Here is a 21,984-nt window from a genome sequence, read left to right as displayed (position 1 = left end):
CACACGACAAGGCCGGTCAGATTGCAAACAAATGAAGGGTGCAATGAGTAAAGCGGCTAGCAAGGCGCTAGTATACTTGGAGAACTCTGACACTTGGAAGTTCTTCAAGAGTGTGAGGTGCTTGGATCCCCTGCAAGTTGGGTGTCTCTCAGAGAAGAGATCAGAGTTTGGGGCCGTTCCTGGATTTGTAGCCCTAGCTGCTGCATAGCAAGTGTACCTGAAGTCTGCCCAAGACCTCAAGTCTAGTGACAGGGATTTGGCACAATTTCTTTCTAAACAAAAAAAGCCAGGTGAAGATTTTGATGTCCTGGCTTTCTGGGCTGGGATGGAACACCTGACTCCAACACTTTCTTCCATTGCCCTTAAATACCTGTCGGTCATTCAGTCGCTATGGTGACATCGTGCCTCACAACAAGCGCCATTCTCTTGGTGAAGAAAGCACAAAGCATCACCAGATGCTCAGCCACAACAGCTTCCTTCAGTTGTAAATAAAATCTAGCACGTTAGGAGTCTGACGTGTCTAATAGATGAACTGTTACATATACCTTATGCTGTTTCAATGTTGTTGCGGAATTTTGCAGATTCCCCTATCTAGAATCGCAGAATTTGAAATGTTCCACCGCAAAAAGTAAGGGGCTCTAGCCATGCTTCGGGTAGTGCTGTGAAAATGGTCAGTCACCTCGCCAGAAAGCAAATGGCTTCACTACTAGCCTCCTTGCGCAAACAGCCACCCTGGTGTACGCGTTACCTGGTCCGTGTGGCCCTGCAGAGAGATCTTGGCCTCGCGGGTGGCCATGTTCCAGATGACAATGGTCAGGTCGTGTGAGCCCGAGGCCAGCACGTCGGCGGCTGTCGGGTGGAACTTGACAAAGTGCACTTTCTCCGTGTGGCCCTTGAGCTCGTAGTCGGGCTCCGTCAGGCTCTCGTCGAGGCCCCCCTTCGGCACCGTCCACACCCGCACCCGGCCATCGTCGCACGCTGCACGGGCAGAGGGAGAAAGAAGGCCAGGCCACCGTTCCAACAAGAGCAGCCGCACTCGTGCACACAACTGCATTCGTCCGCTGCAGGACGAACACCTCCGATTTTTGCCCACAAAACCAGGTTGCTGTTTCAACCATGCAGCTCAGACAGTACTAGCGAGTAGGCTACAGAAACAAATATACAAATAAAAGAACTCAACACATTAAGTTTTTAATATCTAATGAATAGCCACGAAGAGTTGCATCCAGAATGCCATTTTACATATGGAGTGCCACTCTACACACACATGCCCACAGACTGTTTGCCCATTTTTTTCTTTCCATTATTTGTATCCTCCCCCTGCTTCAATAATGCAAAACTGCTTCAATAATCTCGCTTTCAGCATTCTATTTCTAGATCCTGGAGTGCCACCAGCACATACTGCATGTGCACACAACGTTCGCAGCGAGTCCCGACCGTTTGCACTCTGTTGCATGGCATTGTCACAGAGCTTGCAACCCGAAAGTGCCACCCACCAATGGCGATGCGCCTGTCGTTGAACGGGTCCCACGCAAAGTCCATGATGCTGGTCCCACAGATGAGGCTGGGAACAACTCCAGATTGTAGACGGCCTCTCTTGGACAGCTGCAGGCCACAACAGGCAACACCGTGCTCTTAGAGACACTGCTATGGCTAAAACTGCTTCGGCTGGTACCAATTAAGGTGAGGGCATGGAAGCAGAGTGAAACTGAACGCACTACTGGTTGCCTCCGCAAGCTACCATCGGTGGCCGCTGGGCACGTGCTGTGCCTCCGAGATTTCTCAACTTGCTTAGAGTGCGAGGGCAGGGGCTCTATGATACAGTCTACGCTGTATACAACGCCACAGGCAAAGCCTGTGGCGTTGCTCACATGGACCAGCTGCTCAAGTACCCCCCCCCCCCCCCCCCTTGTTGCAGGGTAGAGAGGGACCTCCTCCTCTCGCTTCCGCGGCGAGTCGAGAGAGATAGGGAAAATAGCAGACCTCCATAATTCCCACAAATATAACTAGGAGTGATTATTAACCATCTATAAAAATCAGTCGTGGCCATCAGAATTAGCTAGGCTCTTTTAAATCCCTTCGTGATGAGGCAGGTTTACCCAAAGCCGTTCATCAAACAAATTGGACCACTGCCGTTCCCCAAGGCAGCTTCCACATTTTTTATTTTAGTGAGGTCATTGAAACAGCTGATACAACATAATTTGATGAAGGACAGCTGTGAAATCGAAAGTTAGACCAGTTGGACTGCGCACAGCCACCGGCCGATTGCACACAATGGATGGGAACCAACCTCCCACTTGATGCATTTCTTGCCTTTTTCACCAAAAAACCGGACTACAATGATGCATGCGTGGTAATAATAAAGACCGAACTTCACTGAACCCGAGTATTGCTTAAAAACCTGTTACAAAGGCAGGCTCGACTCCGGGTGCACCACTTCGCATATTCAGTAGTGCTGTTGTTCAACCTCACTGGAGTCGTGTTTATCGGCAGCGGCCTTGTTTTTTGCAGTCAAGCAGACCGTCTGTTTAGACAGGCTTGTACTTCTGGCGATGTTGGCCTGTTTTTCCCCATGTTCGACAGCATAAATTATGCTTACCGTACTTACCCGATTCTAACGCTCACTTTTTTTCCGAAAAAATAGGCCGAAAAATTGCATGCGCGTTAGAATCGGATACGAAACCGAAACTGCCAATACAGCGGAAACTTCATCCCAACCATCGCCATCGCCATCGCAAGATGGCGCCAAAGCTTTTAGCAACGATTTTTTCGGACGCAGGAAGCCTAGGTGCCTAGGATTTTCTATCGGCGCTCACGCAAATCGTCAAATCATTCCATTTGCGCACTTGATAACAGCAATGGCAGCAGCGGTAACGAAGGTGTGCCGCTTCCACGAGTGGCTTACAAGCGGCTCTCATGCGTTCAAAACGAGCGGTCGGCTGAAGCGCGAGTCTCTGGAGAAGCTCGCGGGATTGGGGTGCGAGGCGTGGGCCACGATCCCATCGACCATGGTTGAACGTTTGATCGGAAGTATGGTATCGCGAACGCACTTGACGGCACCGAGGACGAGATGTTGTAGTCAGCGGAAAGCGACAAGGAGCTCTCGGAGAGCGACGAAGAGCGAGATGAGCGAGATTACTTCGGGAAATAAATCACCCGTTTCTCTCGCATTCGTTTTTCTGGGTCACAAAATTCTATGCGCGTTACAATTGGAGGTGCAAGTCTTTTCGGTTTTGTTTGCCAGGAAAATCAGGTGCGCGTTAGAATCGGGGGCGTGTTAGAATCGGGCAAGTACTGTAATTTATCAGACAGTGAAATCGGGTACCCCGCCACTCACGCCGCTGGTTGAAAAAAAAAAAAAGAAACAAGGCCACTGGCACTGGCTTAGCTTGGCTGTGCCAACGACGCAGCTGCCAACAATGTTGCCAGACAACAGTTTTCATGCCAAAAATAAACAAAGAAAAAGCATATCGGGGTGCTGTCCCCACAGAAGCACGCTATAAATATTCAGTTGAAACAATTTTTGCCTAAAATTTAGTCTGTTATAGCAAATAGTTTCCTCTAGCCAGGTCCGTTATGAGTGGAGTGGACTCCATTTAAAATGCATGGGGACCGGACAAACCAACAGTGACGGGAAGTGCGTTGTTGCCGCAATGCGGGCCAACCCGCCACAGCATCGTTGACAGCGGAATGAACACACTTCCCTTGCGCCGTCGGCATGCGGCATCCTCCACTTTATCATTTCTTTTCTTTTGATGTGCTGCTGATCTAAAGATAGACGCACCCTAGTGCACCCGCAGGTGCAATCATATCGCTTACGCTATCGTCTCGGCGCCGTTCTCGGATAAGTTGTCGTCAGACACGCAGAAAAGCGTATTCCAGGCGATTTTAATACTGCTCGTTCTTCCTTTCAGTTATCGATAGACATATTTACTTTGTTTTTAAGCCATGCGGGGCTTTTGCTAGCCCTCGCATAGACGAATACGACCCACGGCGACCAGCCAATGAGATTGCACCCTGGGTCATGTGCAGTCAGTAGCCAATTGGGTGGCGCGTTCCGTCTCTTTTCTACCCTGGTTTTACTCGCAACCAACAAACAACACGAAGCGGTTCTGGCATGGAATTGAAAATGAAAAGATGCACTTTTAAATGAGACCAAGGTGGACGCCATAGCGCAAGTAGAACCCAAGCGGCCAGTCGTCGAAAAAATGCTATTTTTACGTGGCATCTTGGTCGATTTTAGCGGTCGTTGGTGCGATAAATTGATATTATGGCTCCAATACGCACCCCTGGGCCTGGATATTTGGCTGACCGGGAGGAAAATAGCTCTACTTTCCAAAAATGGCGATTTTTAAAAATCGATTTTTTGGCCAAATTTCGGGATTCCAAGACCCGCGTCTCCCCTTAAATTGCTTCAAGGGTAAAGGATCAGCCCTCATAACATAGTGGGAGGCTGGGTATTTTACGATATCACAATGGATGGAGCAGCGAGGGAACTTGGGAAAACTGATGAGACGGCAGCCATGCAAGGCCCGGAACGCATCAAGAGCAGCACCTCCAGGACGGCCAGGTGTCCTCCCGAGATGGCCAGGGGCAGGGCCAGCCGCTCGGTGTTGGCCCGGAAGCCCTCGCTCTCGCCAGGCAGCGTCTTGCACATGGGGGGCAGGTTGGTGATCTGGGTGTCCCGGTTGCCCACCGACCCGTTCAGGTGCCGGTACTTGGACACCCGCACTGCACGGAGGAACGCCCCGGGACCACTGTGGCTGGGCAGACAACTGGCTACACTTCCAGGGCAACTGGCCCTGTGGGAAGATGCGAGGCCCAACACTCTGCGCTGGAAGGGCACCGAGGGAAGAGGACGAAACCTCAAAGCCAGTCCTTCGCGCAGCCTCCAACAGCAGTGCTCAAGGGACCCTGCAGCACTTACCATCGACTGCTTGTAACGTATTTTGGGGCAAAGTCTATTCTGGTGCCACAAAAAAAGCAGGCATGGCTGCCTGCTGGCGAGCACACTCAGGCTGGTAGGGCGTTTTTGAAGCAATAAACGTTTGTTGTCAAGTGGTCCCGTTGAAAGGGGACTGTTGAGTTCGTCACTCAAAGTCCGTGCGTACTCAAAACACAAAAGAAATGCCAAAACTGTGCGTTCAGGTTCAGGCATAGAAGAGGTTGGTACACAGTGCCGATGACGGGGGATCGTCACAGGAAATGCGAGAAATACGTTGCAAAGTTGACCAGCGACAGCCAAGAGGACAGCCATGGCCTCAATGATGTCGTTTAGACCATGCCAGGGGAGGAAAATTGAAGAGAGCAGGGTTGATTTTTCTGCAGCGATTTGCATGCTCACCACTTCATGCACACATGTAATATTCCTGGCAGTGTAATCTAAACATCACACAGGTTTACTTGCACTGCTCAAAGAGTGTTACAGGGTCCCTTTAACTAGCAAGACTGAATGCAGGTGCTCCCAAGAAGCCCTCCCAACAACCAGGAGAGTACTGCACCAGGGGCGGTATTCTCGACTTTTGTCCCTTTTGCGTCCCTTTCAACAGTGTCCCTTTTGGCAAGCCCTCATTGGCTAAAAGCAAGCAACCGGAAGTGACGAACGCAAGCGCGGCAAACCTACTGCCAACACTCACTGCTTAACCGGAAGTACGTCACGAAAAAGGGGCGCAAAAGGGACGTTTTCAAAAGGGACAGTTACAAGAATACCGCCCCAGGCCTGATAAAGTGTCCCTGGTTGGGGGCAGACGCGCCACGACAGGTGCCCGCAAAACCAAAAGTGCCGGCCAACACAGGTTTCTTTCAGGTCAACTCCCATTAAGATGACCTTGGCAAATGCAACTTGCTCCTCAACTCAACCGAGAGGCCCCGACAAGCAGGCGTCCACAAATGTGGGAAAACCCACCTTCTCAGACATGGAAGTACTTTGCATCGGTTAATAAACCAGCAACCAACCATCTGGCTGCCTGCAATTAGCTACAACTGCTCCACGCACAAAAGCATTCGGACCGTTACCCCGAGCAGCTAGGAAGTTCAGCAGAGGGACCCAGCACCTGGCATTTTTAAGCAGTTTGTTTTTTGCCTCTGCCGGCTGGTACTCTTGCTGCCCATGGAGCAGCGCGTAATAAAGCCCCCCAGCCAGCAGCGACAAAAGGGACCCCTCAAACAGTGCTTGCCTTTGAAGCCGCGTCCCTCGTTGCGCGACGGGTTTCGGCGCACGGCCGAGGCGGCAGCGCGCGGAGCAGCGGCGGGCCCGACGCTGACGGTGGAAGCCATGCAGGAGCGGACGCGCGGGGTCACTTTCTGCTGGGCAGCAGCCGGGAAGACGGGCCCGTCCCCGTTGTGGCCGTTGGTGCTGCCCACAAGGCCGCCGCACTCCTCCCCCCACCGGGCGTTGCTCGTCACCTTGGTCCGGGGGGCTGGCTTGGGCGCTGGCACGGGCTGCAGCAATCCCACAGGAGGAAATGTACTAGAAGGTACGACCTTTCACCAAGCTCCAATCCTTTCATTTCTCCCCGAGAGTCTTTTCCCACTCCTGTTGTACTGGTTCTTTTTCCTTCAAAAGATTATTGGCATTTCCGTGTGTTTCGGTTGCCCCAAACGAGTGTGGCAAATATACCTCTTTCAGTTGTGTTCGATGCTTTTTGTAGTAGCCATCGTGTCAACATTTGTTGTGTGCTCTCGTGTTACTGTACATTCATGATTTACGACAAACCCGATTCCTGTAACACAACACTACTGTCAGAGCTCTTGTTACATCTTTTGTAAATGCTGCTCAGGAGACGGTGCTGCTCAGGAGGCCGTCAAGCTCACATCTCACGGCTTTTTCTGCAGGCCTCCAGCAAAATAAATGAATTGAATAGAGGGACAGAGCAATCTGCCCCGTGTGCACTGTCCATTAATCACATCCCAAGTTCGTCTACTCCCAGCTTATACCCGTCTTCCTTTCACCTCACGAAGTTGCAAAAGAAGTTTTCAAATTTCAGGCGTTTCACGCACTGAAGCTATGCCTCGGCCACGAAGAGTGCCATAGTGGAGGGCTATGGGTTATTTCAGAACACCTGGGGATTTTCAATGTGCACGTTAGTCATAACATGCGGGTGCTTTTGTTTTTTGCCTTTGTCAATAAACGGCTACCATTGTAGACCTATGCTTCATTACTGGTTCCATAATCGCAAAGTTGTGGTGGGCCCTTACTTGAGCAGCTACTATATGTAGCCTAACCTTTGCCTACCTGTATTTGTACGCATCACTTGGTTTGAGGTCTATAGACTGAGTTCGTTTGCATGTCCAATTTTATTTAAGACTAAAGAAATATCCAATATCGAAATGCAGAAAAAAAAATTGAATTATGGCAGCTCTACCCAAGAAGCTGCCCGAAAGAGATGTTACTGAGATAGCTGCAGAAAGATCTCCCCATCTATGTTTAAGTGCTGCGATATTTTCAAGTGAGCATTTTTCTATGCTTGCACCATCCAAGGGCGGACAGGTAATCCGTACACGAAGAAAGTGGGACAGAAAAAGGGCAATCAAATTTTTCGCCCACCCAAGGATGAGAAAGCTGGACGTGTCTGTCGACTTTCGGAAGAACAAGAACCTGCCATCGGCGCTAAGGATGACACCGAAAGTGCAACAACACGGCTGCCCCTCCCCCAGGCAGGCACCACCACCAAGAGAGGAAAACAAAGCACCTTCTGCGGGAGAATCTGGCGAACCTTCTCGTCCCCGAAATCGTCGCTGGAGTACTCGGCCGGCACCAGGCTGATCTCCTCCGGGTCCCGGGAGACGGCGGCCGCAGGCGCTGCAGGGCCCGAGCCGAGCCTGTGCCCCGTTCGCGTCAGCCCTTCCTTCGGCCTCTTCTCGGGGTCCAAGGTCACCTTGGGAACGGGCTGCGAAGAACCCATCAATTACACCTCCGCTTCCGCACCAGCACAAGGTCTGGCCAGAAACAGGACTGCGAACACGAGCAGACCGAGTTTAGATTCTGCAAAATCTACATTACCCTGCCTTCAAGCAACACACGAATGAAGAGGCTTGGATAAACAAAGCCTGCCATACATTTTTCTGGTACACATTGGTGTTGCAAGCTAAAGCTGCAGTAAGCAGCACTGCAGGTGAAATGCGCTTCATGCGAGTACACACCGCGGGATCTGCACAGCTGGCCCCGTCACCTTGGCTGAGCAGAGCTCACTTCTCCGCAAGGCATGCTTGGTGTGAAAAACAATCCTCAATGCTGCACAGCCCACAGTAGATAAAAACACCGCTACTGACGTTCTAATGACCTCGTAAACATAAGAAGCTAATCACCCAGATACAGCCCACAACTGGAATCAAAATTTCCACTTTCTGGTTGAACCACATGAACACAATTCTGAGCACTGCCCACAGACAATGATCACTAGTCAGTGTGCTGAAGAAAACATCAAAATGGGTGCTCCATACGTTACCTGATCAAGAAAGAACTTCCTGGACAAAAATCCTGTGTCTTTTACTATCACAGCAAACCCACGTCATAAAAAGATCAATTTATTGTAAACCTCACATTAAAGAGTTCAAAGGAGCCATGAAGAGAAAATACATACAACTTCGTTTAATTTGAAAGAACTAGGATTCAGTATCTCACTCAGCTCCATTACAGCCACAAAAGATGTTTTCTTAACGAAAAAAAAAGCAAGAATTATTTAAAAACTTTCAAATTTTGCACCACAGTGACGTGTTATGAGCAAGAATGGCGTCACACGGGCCAACAATAAAACACAATTTTCAGTGTGTTAACTGCACGTTAGCATTCAAGTGATGCGGTCAAATGCAACTAGAGGCCCCATTACAGACGTCCAGTCACGTGTCGTAGTGACAGGTGAGTTAGGTGGCCGCCAATCACACAAACAAGGTTCTGTGACGTCATAGAAAAGTTGCAAGAAATTGGCTAGGGGGTCGCGACTGCTTCACACGTTTTGTTTAATATCTCTTATTTGTTCGAAGATTGCGATGATATTGGTATCATTGTTATTGGGACTAAGCAGTCTTTCTAATAAACCCAACTTGTATTTTGTCTTCATGGCTCCTTTAAGGGACACTGAAGTGAATTTGTCAAGCTCCCGGTTTTGCTTGCACTGCGCAGACTGGCTCAAATTACCACACTTTTCATCATTTATCCGGTTAATAAGTCGGTAATTATTTTATAAAGATGGAAAGAAGAAAAACTACCATGCGCGGTCTGTGGCAGCCACACCAACTAAAGGCTGTGATGTCAGGAAGAGGGGGCACCGTGATTGGACGATGTCCAAGTTTCGGTTTCGGTTCTGTAAAACAACATGCTTGACATCCGACGGCATCGTTGGATGGGCATTCTCGATATCTCAGTAATCGTCATACCGCACTTCTGCCATGTTGTCGGCTGTAATATGCCTAAGATAAGCCTCCCAGGACGGCTTGGCATCGTAGAAATCACTAGACGAGGCCTACGCAGTGGATGAACGCCCTCCGCGTCACCGCAAACGCTCAAATGCCATGCACTTTTCCCCCATATTCGGAGCTTGCCTCACTCATGCCTGTATCGTAAAAAGCGTGTTCGCACCAGACCAAGGGTGTGCTGATTCTGGCCTGTGCCCACTGCCCGCAAGCAGTTGGTGCTTGTGGCAACAGCACGCCCACGAAAACTGGCTAGCGCGTCAGTGTCAGTCTGCGCACGTTCTGCCAACTTGCTCGTGGAGCAGTGAACGTTACGGCCCAAAAATGGTGAACTCGGGTTAGAAAACAGCGACCGGAAACGAAAAAATCACCTTACAAAAAAAAAAAAAAAAGGACTCACCCTTGGGGATTCGAACTTGTGACTTGCAAAACAAAAATCCTAGCGCTTCAGACCACTCGGCCACGAGCCAGCCTTGCCGAAGTGGGATATATCAGGCATATAATGTACAGCCAGTCTATACTTCTATTTAGTTTTAGCATTTCAAGCAGCTTACGTGACTATTTTTTGTATAGCGCTCGTTCAGTAAGCGTCCCCCAAACTTCCACAATATCTCACGCCTAGAAATTGCATTTCTTAGATGGAAAAGCGTTCGCAGATGTGTGGTCGTGCTGCTGACCGCTGTGCTTGTTCACCCAGCGCAAAAAAGTGCTTCCAGCTTTCTAGTTTTGCGGTGTACAGCATAACTTTCAGTTGATTTTATTTCCTTAGTACCTATATTGACTTCGCTGACTCTTCTCCCGCCTTAAAATGGCATTAGATGTTCCTACTAGCGTAAAGTCAGTGAAGCGTTGCATGTGCACTTGTGCAGCGCTTGTGTGGAGCGACCTGGACTCGGAGCTTGATACAGTGTACAAACTAACTAAGTAAAGAAAGGCACATTCGTCCATTCACAAACGTGTTGTGGCTTAGTTTCAATTGATCGAGCGAATTGCGACGACCCGTCGGCGGCCGGCGGACTAAACGTTAGGCCAACTGACTCGGTCCCGGAAAGTCGGCGAGCCGTGCAGTAGCGCAGCCAATTGCCAGCTCATCTCCTCCTGATGTCACACGAAAACGCCACAGAAAATGGGCGAGGATGCAGAGAGGGGGAAAGCATTTTCGAATTGATTTTTCTACTAAATAAATTCGCGTAAACCCGTTCTGAGTGGTCAAAACATGGCCTATGGACTGCAATTTGCGCTTGTAATCCCGCAATGTTTACAAATCACTTCAGTGTCTCTTTAAATGGTCTGTCTGCACAGCAGAGCAGAGAGAGCAAGCCATTCCCGCTTTTAACGAAGTACTATCACTTATACCAGGGCCAATTTAGGACTGAAGTACGACAAGGGTTCACTGTACCTGGCCCCATGGGACTTGAGCTGAAATTTCACTACTGCACACCTCCATTAAGCCTGACGATTATCAAAAACCATGGCATTTTTTTTCTTTTATTTATGACACTGGAAATCCAGGGCCGAATTCTCTAAAAAACGGGCGTCGCTTTGAAACGACGGGGTAGCGCCATTGAAATGTATGTGTTCTGGGGTTGGGGCCGCCGCTTTGAGGTGGGCAGCGTGAAGGAGGAGCTGCAAGAAAAGCACTGTGGCAAGAAAGCGAAGCGACACCCACTGCCCTCCGTCATTTCACTTGTCGCTTCGGGTCCTTGCCACAGTGCTTTTCTTGCAGCTCCTACTTCATGTTGCCCACCTCAAAGCGGCGGCGCCAACCCCAGAACACATACATTTCAATGGCGCTACCCCGTCGTTTCAAAGCGACGGCCCGCCGTTTTGGAGAATTGGCCCCCCAGTCTATGGGTTCTTAGGCTGGACTCGAAACTTATAAGTGGACTAGACTGTACTACACAATATCCAAGTGCCAAGAAAATCTCACTGTTATAACCGATAATTGCTATAAGCCAGTTGTGAACAAAGAAAGCCGAAACAGAGAATATTTCATTCGCACGCAAGCAGGGCTGTACGACTACTTATTTGCGGAAAAGAAGCCATAGTCGATCAGCTTTGTTTGCCGCACGCAAAGCTGGCGCGCAGCTGAGCGAAAGGTCCTTGGCGGAAATGAAGTCCCTGAGGGACTGTATCATGCGCAGAGCCTCCTGGGAAGACCCTACTTGAGTAGGCAGCACAACGGCGCCACCAGAGTCGTGGCTGTCAGCGCTGTCCACAGCACGTATCCGCGCAACGATCGCCTCTTTAGCAAGGCACTTGGACGTTACTAAAACATCGGCTCTGCGGAAAAACGGAGGCAGCTGAAGAGCACCCAGTCAAATTCAAAGCGGTGCACACGTGGCCCAAGCAAGCGGTGCCAGTACAGGCGGTGCGAATTTGCAAGCCACCGCAGGGACAATGCCAAAGTGCCGGTGCCAGGACGGGGTTCGGAAGAAAAACTGCCCCCCGGCTGAGCAGCGCAGCAGGTTCGTTTTCTGAGGGGCAGACGGTGTGCGAGGCGCCTCAGGGTGCATGCCACCGCCGGCAGCTTGAATTTTCAGTGCGCGCTGAAAGGGGCCACGCAGACAAAACGCAAGTTTGGTTCATTCAAAAAGATTGCCTCATTAGAATCATGCTGACACCACTTTTAAGGGGGGACACTGGTCTTGAAGACATTTTTGCTATTTTTGAACCAATCTCCTTGAAATTTGCACATTAAGTGTGTTTTAACATCCTGAGCACAAATATGCAGTCAATTTTTATCTATATAGTCTAAGTTCAGAGTTCTGCAACATGTTATGTCATTCCATTTTGGGCAATTTTTTAATTATCTGCTTATGATAAACTTGAATAATTTTTGTTCCTTTGTGCTCTCGAAGGACCAGGGAGTGCAACTATACCACAGCAGTGATTTTATCACTGTTTCTGCAATTGCTCTGAACTTATCAAATGTCAGGTCATCAATTATCAATATTTTTGTAAAACAAGATGCATAAAAAATTGTACTAGTACAAAGAAATTTTATATTTTTCTGGTTTTATTGCACTGTTCAGTTCTTAAACTTTCAAATGCAGCAAGAATGACGCAAATCTGACCAGTACATCCCAAGATATTGTACCCGACAGTTGACCTCATGGGAAAAAAACTGGTTTTGAGAAAGCAAGGCACAAAAATCGGAATTGCAAGGGAAAATGGCCATTTAGTCAACTTCAAATGGTGACAGCTTTGTAAATACTTATGGTACAGCTATAATATTTTGCAGGTACGTTCTTTAGGACCTATAGAATGCAAATAAAATACAGAAAATTGATTTTTTGGCAAATTTTTGGTCCTCAAGACCAGTGTCCCCCCCTTAAGGTAAACTTCGCTCAAATAAGCTATATAATTAGGAAAAAAAGGGAACGGCCATGCGACCCACTCGCTCATTTCCCACAACAGGACCTATGATGTCATTGTGCCGCCAGCTCTGCGATTGGCTGAGGCCGACAAAAGCACACGCAAATCTGGCAAAGCTTATAAGCTTGCGAACGAGCTATTCGCACTTATATTTAGGGCACAGTTTTTATAGCAGTAAGAATAGTGGGGTAAACAGTGGAATTTGTAAAAGTAAACATAGAAGTACCGATGCGTACTGCTGTTGGCACGGCGTGCTATGCTTGTCTTAGCTGCACAGCACTGCGGTGCTTTGGGATCGCCTTAGACGACACTGGCCGATTGGCGCATTTGTCAAACAAACACCATGTCTCACGAAACAATTATTTTCTACCTTAACAAAAAACAAGCCAGGTATAAATATGGTAAAAAAAAAACAAAGGCAGAAAATGGCCTGCCATGGTATGGTGGCGCCATCTAGGTTGACTAATGGTAAACGAGGCTCCACAGCAGCTTGAAATGTTCTTGTGATGTCATCGCAGACGTCATCAAAACACACGATTTGGCACGAGAATCATGATTTTAACTTAAATGGATTATTTCTCAGGGAATAAAGCATCATTTGCTTCCAGACAAGTGCTGGGGGCACTATAAAACATGAAAGCTTTTGAATAAAACGAACTTGTATTTTGTCGGCATGGCCCCTTTAATTCTTTCGTTACCACGCCTATTCAAACCGATCACCGGTGATCGACGAGTTATACTGCCTATTTCGACATGCTGTAGTCATTTCTCATACACCTCATGCGGCCAGTGGTTAGTCTAGGCACTGCACTTTTAGAATCACTTTAAATTTTCCAACTCCAGCGACATTGAGATGTCTGGTGGCGTTTTTTGTGAGCTGAGGTGCATGTGTTTTTGAGGGAGGGGGCGTGGCTGCTGCACTTGACAAAAAGAATGCAGATCGTGGTTAGGCTGCATTACCATGTTTTTTTGTCAAAAGGCTCCTGGCAAGTCAAGTACCAAATTATGTTGTCAGCTTTGTCATCCGACAGCGTTGAAAGGTGATAATTACTTGAAAATAACACCAGCTATTCACTAGTGATCTTTGGTTCGGAGAAAGGACGGCTGTATTCTGCCAAAGCTTATTTCTGATGGTCCCCCTCATGTCTAGCAAGTTTGCCTGGCATTTTCAGCCAGTTTCCAGCAGTTTCGGTTCCCTTTTTGCGTTGCAAAATTCAGAATTGGCGCTACTACGCAGTTACCTAACTACAAGCTCATTTGCCATGGCACCTTCATTGCCCGCTACTGTTCCTCGAAACAAGCATGCTGCTCGTGCTTCCACTTTATCTACGCCTTACTTCTGGATAACAGCTTCCGCTGAAAGTCAAAAGATAACATCAAGTTGTTGGGTATTAGTTCAGACGAGGAGAACGCTTTCAATTGGCCTTGAACACCGCCAGCTGTTCACCAGCTAGTTTTGGTTTCAAACGAGGGTATTTCCGGAAGTGTAGCGTCGCTTCTTAGTAGAGCTGTCTATTCTGACAAAGTCTCCAACAGCCTTGTATTTGTTTCTTTTCGAAATTGTTAGGTGGTGCTGCAATGTAGTAGGCTCGCAGTGCTGAACTCGCTTCATAGCACGACGGCGGCTCGGTGAAAGCTTGCTGGGCACGATTCTAGCACGTTTATATTGCCTATTTCCTGCAAGCAAGGCTACCATAGCGAGTCAGAACATGGTAATAAACCGCAAATGAAAGTTCTGACTGATAAGTGATCATCAGAACGTCCACAAGCATCCACCAAAGACTTTGGTTTTTAACTCCAAGCGGATTTCTTCCCATCACTTGCTTACCTTCAATATTGTGCAGGTCATAATCATTGACAAGGTGTTTTTACATCACGTGGAAGCTAATTGGGGCCATTAATAATGTCAAACCACCAGATTTCTTTTAGAGAACCATATAAAATAGCAAAATTTGAAATAATGGCTGGGCTTCACCACAAGGCATGGGCACCACGCGGGCGATCATTTTTTTATATCTGACAAATCGTACAGCGCAACTCAATTTTTCTTTTAGGATGGGTTTTGAAATGTTAACCTACAAAATTAATATTCTAAATTTTTTCTAATACTGGTGGTTTATTACACACCTTACTTTTTTGTATTTTCTTCGATGCCTGGACAAAAATTTTGAATTCAATGATTTTTTTTTTGCAATAATTATTTATGAAAACATTATTAAAACTGGTGTCGTTAGAAAGCACGTGGAATCATCTGCATTTTATGGCACTGCAATGTGTGTCTGACCAATATGTATAGCACAGAAAAAATGTTTTGTTAGACCCGTCAAAATTGGTCAATTTGCCGCAGTAACTAAAGAGTTGATATTAACATTCCTATGGGACTTACTTCATATTAATATTCCTATTAATATTCATATGGGCCTAAAAACCATTGGGCACCAATGCGAACAGCTTTCCAGGTCCATGAAAACGCTCCGAACCACCCAGTTTGCTTATTCTGAGAATATGTCACTTCTGTACTGAAATAAAAAATAAAAATCTTGCTTGCTAGACAGCTATCGCCATCTAGTGAGAAGAATTGATATGATTGTAAAAGAAATAAGAACACTGTCGTGCAGTATGTGTAAAATTGTATCGCTACACGATGCTTTTTAAGCCCGTGGGTCACGAATTCCCGTAGGAATGTGATCAGGTGAGACCCCCGTCATATCCGGTATCGCGGCACAGGAGCACTGTAACAAGCGGTTTATTTTACCATAGAACACACATGAAAGTGTAAGGTTGCATAGTTGTTCATCGTTATATCCAATATATCGTTACACATGGACTCGACTGTACCAGAAACTGGCACCACAGTTTGTTTTGCCTAGCTGCACATTCTTCCCTGAATGTTGTCCTCCTACCCTTACCACAAGCTTTTTTTCCTCTCCAAAGTGATTGAAAACTAAATTCTGCAACAACTAAACAAATTTTGTTTTTTTTGCATCACTATGGTTAGCACAAATTTCATGAACTAAAACCCAAACACTGTGCAGAAGCAACGAAATGACTGACCACGATGTAAATCTCACAGCTGCTAAAAAAAGCTACAGCTTTTTCCACACACGAAGTAAATTCTCAGAAGTCCAAAGCTGAATTTGGGCCTACGGCTTCAGAACAAGCGCACTATTGTCTCTAAGACCGCTTGGTGGATGGCAGTGGGTCAAGTTATTGCAGAATTTGATCAAATCTAATCAGCATGGAAAATTTGGGAGTTGTTTCCTTAGCGCCCATACAAGTGACGGCACTTTACCCCACAGTGCAGCGATCCCTGCAATTTGGCAGCACTGAAGACGCTTGAAACAAGCCCGGCCACCGAGATGAGCTCCACCTTACCGAAGAGTTGGCGGGACACGAGAGTTACCCTCCACTGCGGCAGCGTCCAGGAAGCGAGTGGCAGCCAGCCGGCTCCTGGCAAGTTCAAAGCCTTGGCTCTCGCCAAGTGGGCGTGCTCAAGGCACTGCAGCAGGGTGTGCAGTGAAGCAGGCAGACTGGCTCTACTCGGGCGGAACTGACTTCCCTTTGTATGCAGTCGCACCACACTCGTGCCTGCAACTGTTACTCGTCAGAGTGAAGGGCACGTTGCGTGAATGGACCAAGGCCAGGCCAGCCTCAGGGCAGTGTCAGGGCAGGGCCACCACTACAACCGAGTCACACTTACGTGCAGCCCACCCGATCCGTTATCGGCCCGACCCTGAAAGAACTAATGTGAGGACACCTTCAAAGTTCAATGTTTTGTGTGGGCCAGCGAAATTTAGGTTAGAGTTCATAGCACTCCCCTTTACAGGTACTGCAACTAAATATCAGGTCTTTCAGTTCTCTCACTAAGCCTGCAAGAGCAACTGCATAAGCAAAGTAACCCAGGCAGCATCACTCTCAAAGGACACTTGCCTTGGCAGACTTCTTGGCCAACCAGTCGGTCACCTCTATGGAGGGGGTTGCTGCCAGTGTGTCTGGGAACACATCCGCATGGAAGTCCCTGTATGACTGAAATAAAGAAAAAGGAACAACTATGACGGACTTAACAGCTGAATTTAAATTCCACCCACCAGACGCAACCTGTCTCATGCAATTTCAGATGTCTTGCTTTACATCATGTCTTTTTTTAAGGAAAGCCACTCTTTATATCACAGTGACAGCAAAGAAACAACAACGTGAGGCAGTGTTCACCTGGATACAGCATTTTCATGAAAACAAGTGAATCTGAAACGATCAACTTCTTGTGCTCAACTTGTTTAAATTCGTTACAACGACAAACAGCAGGTGCACAGCACCTACAGCTTTTCTTCAATCAAGCTTCAGCTTGGCAACAAGACTGAAGGGCAGAGAATGTGCAAGACGATGTGCAACAATATGTTGCCCATATTTCCAAGTGGTAACACATGCCACACAATCAGATATCACTGCACATCCACTGCACCCCAAGCAAGAGCCATTTTAAAACTCAATATGCACCCTTGCCACAGCTTTCTTTAAGCAAAACCGAACAGGAGGTACTCCAAAACTCCCTAAGGGCTCTGGCCAGTTTTTTTCCACGAAGCGCTACTTTCATCCCCTTAACCACACACAAGCCCGTGCTCTAATTGGGCTTGTATTAAACAGTCCTACGTGTGCTCAGCACCTTTCGCTTAGCTTTATCATCGTGCAGCAAAGGCAACACAAAGGTGCATGTTGGCTAAGAAGCCAGAAGAGAACCTTTTTCAGGGAAAGAAATGCTGGACATGAGGCCCGGGGGCTTAGATGAAAGGTCCACACGGGCACTTTTCAAGAACTCGTGCACGAGAGAAGCCCGTAGTGATATGCTCCCCAGCAGACAGAAACGGAAAGAGCAGAGGGGGCAGAGGCAGACCTTGCGGGGCACCTGGTAGGAGACGGGCACTATGCAGTCCTGGCCCAGGATGAGGACCCGGTTGACCTCGCCCTCCATCACCTTCATGGCCCGCTTGGGCACCAGACCCGCACCCTTGGTCTGAACCTCACCCATGTACTTGGAGGCTGCGCACCCAAGGGGGGAAGGGAGAAAAGATGCCCTAACGCGCCACATTTTGCAACTGCACCTGAAATGACTAGAGCACAAAGGCTGTATCGATGCCGCGACCAAACAAATCATCCAGCAGGCATGTTTGGCCAAACCTAGAAGCATGCAATTGAGCAGCAAGTTTTGCCAGAAAAAGGTCCCAGCTTCCCTACACTAGGGATGGTTACTAGAGCAAGAGTAATGCTCTCACTATCAACTTTTCGCCATTTGTCAAATGACATGCAGAAGTTGCCATTCATCGACGTGCCTCACCTTCACTGAGGAAAGGCTCCTTGAAGCTAACCTCCCAGAAGTTCACGGTGATGTCGCCCTGGCCAGAGAGACATAAGCGACAGCTCAACAACGGCAAAATGTAACAGGAAGGCACCAAGTGGCCCTTCTAAATGTGCCCGCAGGGTTCGGTTAATAGGGGTTTGTGGCAAGTATACCTTAGCAGCCAGGAACAGCATGTTGGTATCGGGGTCATACAGGGGAATGTAAACGCTAGAAAGGAAGAAAGCACAGCACACGATAAGCATGGCATTCCGCAGAACCATAACACTCCCCCTGGGGAAACTAAGCGAGTCGGTAAATTATGCCAAACCAGATACACAGATTACATCAAGGACAGAAAAAAAAAAAAAATTTGAACGCTCAACATGCCACTGCGCTTTACAGGTTCGGAACAGTTCCAAATGCAACAGGACTCATGAGCACAGCAGGGTGCCAGAACACTTTCGAGGGGTAGAAATACTGCAGCAAATGCTGAGGAGGAGGAGAAGGTTGTTCATTAGGATACATTTGGATAATCACCCCAAACCAGACTAGGAAGACGAGGGCAGACAAGGTTAGCCAGTCCCATACCACAGAATGCTCTTGCAATCGGAAGGGAGCTAGCTCAGCCTAGAAGCCCTAGCGCCACTCAGTAGTGTTTGTGGGAAGCCAGCAAAAGCGACCTTCATGCACCAGTCGTGGCACTCGGCCGGCCCCACTCACCCCATGGCGCTGTCGCCAGACCACTTGGCACACGGGCTGCTGAACCTGCGGACATCACGCAAGCACACCTCCCGCTCCCGGGCCTGCACGGGGCAAGAAGGGGCATCGTGTTCCCACTGCAGCAGCACAGCACCACCAATCGTCTAGCACTCGAGTCTCAGCAGGCACTTGTGCTGCCCTACACAAGAGGAAGCCATTTATGCAGCGCTCATTTTGTTGCAACCTGCCACATCGCTTACAATCAGCAATCAAGGCTTTCGTAACACCTTCCTTCCCTCGGCTATTCAAATCTATAGTATACTATTGATGCTTTCAAGTTTGAATTTTGAAGTTTTCTCATTCGGATTTGGTGCTTTGCAAGTAAGCTCCGAGAGTTGGCACCACCTACTGAGTAGTAGAAACACTTACATTCTCTTCGATTTTTTTTTTTGTGTGTGCTCGGTGATTTTTTAAACTACCGCCAGGGTCATGTGACACATGCTAGGAGGATGGGGAGATGGTGCCGACATCGCGAGCTACGACGCCGTGGAAACGCCACATTTGTAGCAATTTGGATGATTCTAAAGGTGACTTTTTGAATGACATTAGCAGCACTGACTGCGAGGAAAACTTTTTGTCATGAGATTTTGGCACCGAAAGCGACAGTGCGCCAAACTGGCCCAGCACCTGATACCCCTGTTCAGCACAAGCTCCAGAAAATGCAAGGGTACTGAAACTGTAAATTGTGCTATGAACAAAAAGGAGTGGAGCAGGAAACCCAACGTTTTTTACAATGCATGTGTGGCCAACCTGTGCTTCAAGGAAGTGCTTTGCACAGTGGCACTACACCCGCTAGTGCTAACGTTTTTTTTTTCCAAGTCAATAAATTCTACAGTTAGGCATTTGATACTCGCAGGAGTTTTGCACTGATAGCATGTGTACAAAATGTATATCTTAAATTTTTTCTGTGTTTTCTCTGTGTGGAGCAATACTGACGTTCTTGCTTATTTTTGTTTGTCCCAAAACTTTCTTGCATGGCTTTTTTTCTTTTTTAAAAAATAAAAATTCCTGTTTAAAACAATTACGAGTGCAAAGGAAATTTACTATTCTACAATTCAATACCATACACATATACGTTGCACATTCTTTGGTAGACTACCCAAAATCGTTGCTCTTTTCCTGGGCAAGGAAGAGTTAAAGAGCCCTGCAATCTGTATGTTTCCAAGCTTAGCCTGATGAAACCCCACACACTAGCATGTGCGAAAAATTCTGTAACTGCTGCAGCAGCAAAAGCGTGCATTTCTCCGAAGATAAACGTTAATAGGGAAAAAATGAAACGAAAGAGAAGTTGTAATACCGAGTTGAGCAGCTTAGCCCCTTCCATTGTCCCAGTGATAAGACACAGCAGCATTCGTAATTTTATGGGGCAACGTGATAACATATCAGACTGCAAACTAGTTTGTAACAGGAAACCAGAGATGAATATATCAGCACAGGCAAACCGCTTCCCCTTCACCCACAAGAAGCTTCAACCCTTTTTATGTACATACGCCTCGTATATCAGCTAACTTCTAATTCGGTAATGACCCTGGGCAAGCAATGACTGCAGGCAAAAGTGAACCACCAACAGTCTCACTGCCACCCGTTCTAAAGCTGTGACAGCTCTTTCGCACGGCCCTGCATTATTTTTTGATTCGAAGAACATTTCTGCAGGGGTACATTTTAGCGCCCCACATTCACACCACCCGACATCTGATCGGATGTCAAAGTGCCGCACCAGCCTTCCCCGATAGCCGCTGCACCACCTTCGAGATTATTGCGTCCACACATTTTCTTCATTACACCGACATGCCAGGAATCAGTTGTGACTATTTGGTACAGAGTTCCACTACGGAGGAGTTCTTGATGCGACTGAAACCAAATTTACTTTCCATTTCACTTCCCTCCTTTTACTGTGCAGTAGGCAGCTTTTAATTACGTACGCCACCACGAACAGTCAAAATGCAACAAGTGTGAATGATTAGGCAGCCGCCCAGAGAGAAGTACCCTTTTTACGAAACGATACATGTTGCATGATTCAAGTACGTTCGGTCCGCAGCCAGTTTTCACGGGCAGGGCAACAGATGCCAGAACTGGATGCTCCAAGCTTCCTAGACCTGATTGTTACTACCGTATTTACTCGCATAATGAACGCACTTTTTTTTCCAAAAATATGATGCAAAGTTTGGGGTGCGATCATTACGCAAGGTAAGTTTTTCTGGAAAAAGTTTCAGCGCAGAAAACGCAAGTTGCAGGTCGGAAAGTTTACGATAAGTCTCTTGAACATAATAAACATAACGAATAAAAACAATAAAAACTCCACTGACCACCAAATGAGACCGAGTGATGCAAAATGCACTGTTTTCATTACGGAACGCGCTGGAATTAGGGAATTACGGAACGCGCTGGAATGAGTTTGCTGTGAGGTGAGAACAGGTTGACCAATAAGTGGCTGCTGCTGTCACAGTGTGGGACATCAAGACACGGCTGCCGACAAAGCAAGCCGAGCGCGTTTTTTTATATGTTTTGTGAGTACATTATGGGCATTTAGTGAGAGTTTCTTCCGTACCAATAATGAACTCGCGCTTGTCGATATCGCTAATATCATCAAATCCGGGGCAATAACGTAGCCATGTCCACTTTGAAAGAGGAGGAAACTAACATAAGCACGACCATCGTCGTCTAGACTTGGCACGCATACGACACATGGCTGCGGTAAGTTCAGGGTGCGATCATTGCGCGGGAAATATAAAAAAGTCATATTTTGACGACGAACTTCAGCGGTGCGATCATTATGCGAGTAAATACGGTATACAAAGGGTGCAGTAGTACGTGCCGACAAACAGCTGTTTTGCAAACGAACTAACAAAGACAAATCCCTGCAGAATATGCTGCAACAAACTTAAATTCACAGTCTAAAATGTGATTTTTTTTAGAGCTGCCTCTGTTCACTCAGTACGCAGAGCGGCTGCGCTGGACCAATTACAAGAACTAGCAGGACTTGAGATGGCTGACCTAGGACTCTCAAAACTGGGACTCTGATAAGACGTTTAGGTCAAATTTTGCAGACTTGCTCTATTCCGGGATTTTATTTTGTTTTATTATTTTAAACCTGGAAAGATTTT

The 21,984-nt window shown here is 47.5% G+C and overlaps 1 protein-coding gene across 2 annotated transcripts in view; it reads right to left on the bottom strand.

Annotated features, from left to right (window-relative positions):
- Positions 1–21,984, bottom strand: part of Pod1 (coronin) — a 52,922-nt gene that overhangs the window by 26,235 nt on the left and 4,703 nt on the right. For both annotated transcript variants that reach the window (XM_077702138.1, XM_077702139.1), the window contains exons 9-18: positions 18,842–18,924; positions 18,295–18,349; positions 18,119–18,176; positions 17,678–17,823; positions 16,720–16,815; positions 7,692–7,889; positions 6,177–6,441; positions 4,556–4,731; positions 1,497–1,605; positions 749–978 (exon numbers count right to left, since the gene is read on the bottom strand). In XM_077702138.1, the coding sequence (XP_077558264.1) occupies positions 749–978; positions 1,497–1,605; positions 4,556–4,731; positions 6,177–6,441; positions 7,692–7,889; positions 16,720–16,815; positions 17,678–17,823; positions 18,119–18,176; positions 18,295–18,349; positions 18,842–18,924 (1,416 nt within the window). The remainder of the gene's footprint in view (positions 1–748; positions 979–1,496; positions 1,606–4,555; positions 4,732–6,176; positions 6,442–7,691; positions 7,890–16,719; positions 16,816–17,677; positions 17,824–18,118; positions 18,177–18,294; positions 18,350–18,841; positions 18,925–21,984) is intronic.

Source organism: Haemaphysalis longicornis, unplaced genomic scaffold (genome assembly GCF_048455015.1).
Source record: "Haemaphysalis longicornis isolate Haplotype H1 unplaced genomic scaffold, Haemaphysalis longicornis Haplotype H1 scaffold_3, whole genome shotgun sequence".
Classification (NCBI taxonomy): domain Eukaryota; kingdom Metazoa; phylum Arthropoda; class Arachnida; order Ixodida; family Ixodidae; genus Haemaphysalis; species Haemaphysalis longicornis.
This window is presented reverse-complemented; position numbering and strand designations above follow the sequence as displayed.